This window comes from Lutra lutra, chromosome 5 (assembly GCF_902655055.1).
Source record: "Lutra lutra chromosome 5, mLutLut1.2, whole genome shotgun sequence".
In the NCBI taxonomy this organism is placed as follows: domain Eukaryota; kingdom Metazoa; phylum Chordata; class Mammalia; order Carnivora; family Mustelidae; genus Lutra; species Lutra lutra.
The window spans coordinates 161,318,830-161,320,945 of NC_062282.1; the positions used below are offsets into that span (position 1 = coordinate 161,318,830).

Consider the following 2,116-nt stretch of genomic DNA (forward strand, 5'->3'; position numbering starts at 1 on the left):
AATTATTTAGCTTATTGAAAGAGGAGAATTAAATTTGAGGTAGAACAAGTAAATATAGAATGTGTTGGAGCATTGATGGAAAAAAATGTGCTATTTCATATTCTGGTTAATTACTGTCCTGCAACTTAAACATCTTTATGAAGTAAGAAAATTCTGTTTCCAGCTCCCCTGAGAAAGAGCTCGTATTATGCAGTCAATTGCTGTATTGTATGGACCTGCTTTATATGCATGTATTATGAAAGCATCCACTGTCTTTCAGGTGAAGTTGCTAAGGAGAAAGCATGGAGACAGGAAATGAGACATTGAGCACAGACTTCATTCTCTTGGGCCTTTTTCCTGGGATGAGACATCCAGGACTCCTTGTCTCTCTTGTCTTCCTCATCTATACCATGGCTATCACAGGAAACATCACTTTGATCCTCCTCATCTGGGCAGATCCCCACCTCCACACCTCCATGTATTTCCTGCTTAGCCAGCTCTCTCTCATTGACCTGGCTTTCATCTCTAGCATAGTGCCAAAATGCTGGTTAACTTTTTCTCAGGAAAAAGGAAGATTTCCCTGATTGGCTGTGGAACCCAGATCTTCTTCAGTTTGACTCTGGGGATTGCTGAGTGTCTACTCTTGACCCTCATGTCTTATGACCGCTATGTGGCTATCTGCAATCCTCTTAAGTACCCAATTATTATTAGCCACCAGGTGTCCCAGAAAATGGCCATTGGATCCTGGGTGGGAGGGACTCTGGCATCTTTGGCCCACACAGCCTGTGTCATGCACTTTCCCCTCTGTGGCACCCGGGAACTCCACCACTTTTTCTGTGAGGTCAAGGCCATCTTGAAGTTATCTTGTGAGGACATATCAGCCTATGAGAAAGGAGTACTAGTGACCAGCATTGTTGTGGTTCTTCTCCCGTAAGTTTCATCCTGACTTCCTACACACTAATCTTCCTACAGATCTTGCAAATAAACTCCCGTGAGGGAAAGAGTAAGGCCCTGGCTACCTGTTCCTCCCATCTGACTGTGGTCATCTTTTACTATGGCCCAGCCATGCTGATATACATGAGGCCTGGATCTTCCCACACCCCCATCCTGAACCAGGGTCTCTTTATGTTTGACACCATCCTCACTCCCATGCTGAACCCCCTTATCTACAGTCTAAGGAACAGGGAGGTTGTGGGTTCAATGAAGAAGGTACTGAGGAGATGTCCTATTCAGAATAGGCGTCCATGTTTCAGTTACTAGACACAAAACTTCCAAGTTCAAATATCCCTGGGAGGCAGAGAGGTCTGAGGAAACAATGGGACTCCCTGTGTCCCCATTTCCTCTCCTCTTTTCTCCTGATAATATCAGTTTCACATAACAAAACCAATGAATTCTCAGAAAAGAGAGAAAAAAAACAACTCTACCATTTTTAAGAGGTCTAAATCACAACCAATTCCCTATGTGAAAATGAGCTTTCACCTAATCCCCTTATCTTGCTTCATTTCTTATCAATTGCAATGGAAAAACCCTCTTCTTTCTTTTAGATGTAGAAAAAGGTATAAGACAAGTATAATGTTCTTGGGAAGAAAATACAGAATTTTTTCTAAGATCACAACTCTTTTTAGAGTTCATCAGTGACAAACTTCCAAATATCCATTAGTTCCAGGTTTTTGGGCCAGTGAATAAAGCAAAAGTAAGTACTTCCTAACAGTCCTCACTTTTACCCATCTGGTAACAATAAACCATGTCCTTTAACCTCCTAAATATCATGGTTGTTTTTATCCACTTCACGTTTCTTTCCATAATCTCTATCAATAATTGCATACAAATGTTCCAGCTCTGACCCTTTCCTTCGTTATTATTTATGCACAATCCTACCAGTGTGATTTGTCTGTGTGCAGAAACCCATCCTCCTGGTCAGGGTTCATCCTTTATCAGTGGCTTCCCAAAATCTATGGGGTAAATTACAGATTCTCCTATGTGACAGAAAGGCCTTGTATGACATATTTTAGTGAGTCTACCCACAAATTCCACCATCTGCTTAAGGTCCACCAGTGCCAGGAAGCTTGCAGAATCTCCAGGTGTCATGTTCTCTCCAAACTATGCAGATTTACACAGGCTTTTACTTCTGCATAAA

The 2,116-nt window shown here is 41.9% G+C and overlaps 1 protein-coding gene across 1 annotated transcript; it reads left to right on the forward strand.

The window, feature by feature from the left end:
• Positions 1–281: 281 nt before the first annotated feature.
• LOC125101283 (olfactory receptor 2L2-like) lies at positions 282–1,239 on the forward strand. Its single transcript, XM_047731853.1, is given in 3 exon segments — positions 282–516; positions 519–908; positions 911–1,239. Coding segments are annotated over 3 exon segments (954 nt in total).
• The last annotated feature ends 877 nt before the right edge of the window (positions 1,240–2,116 follow it).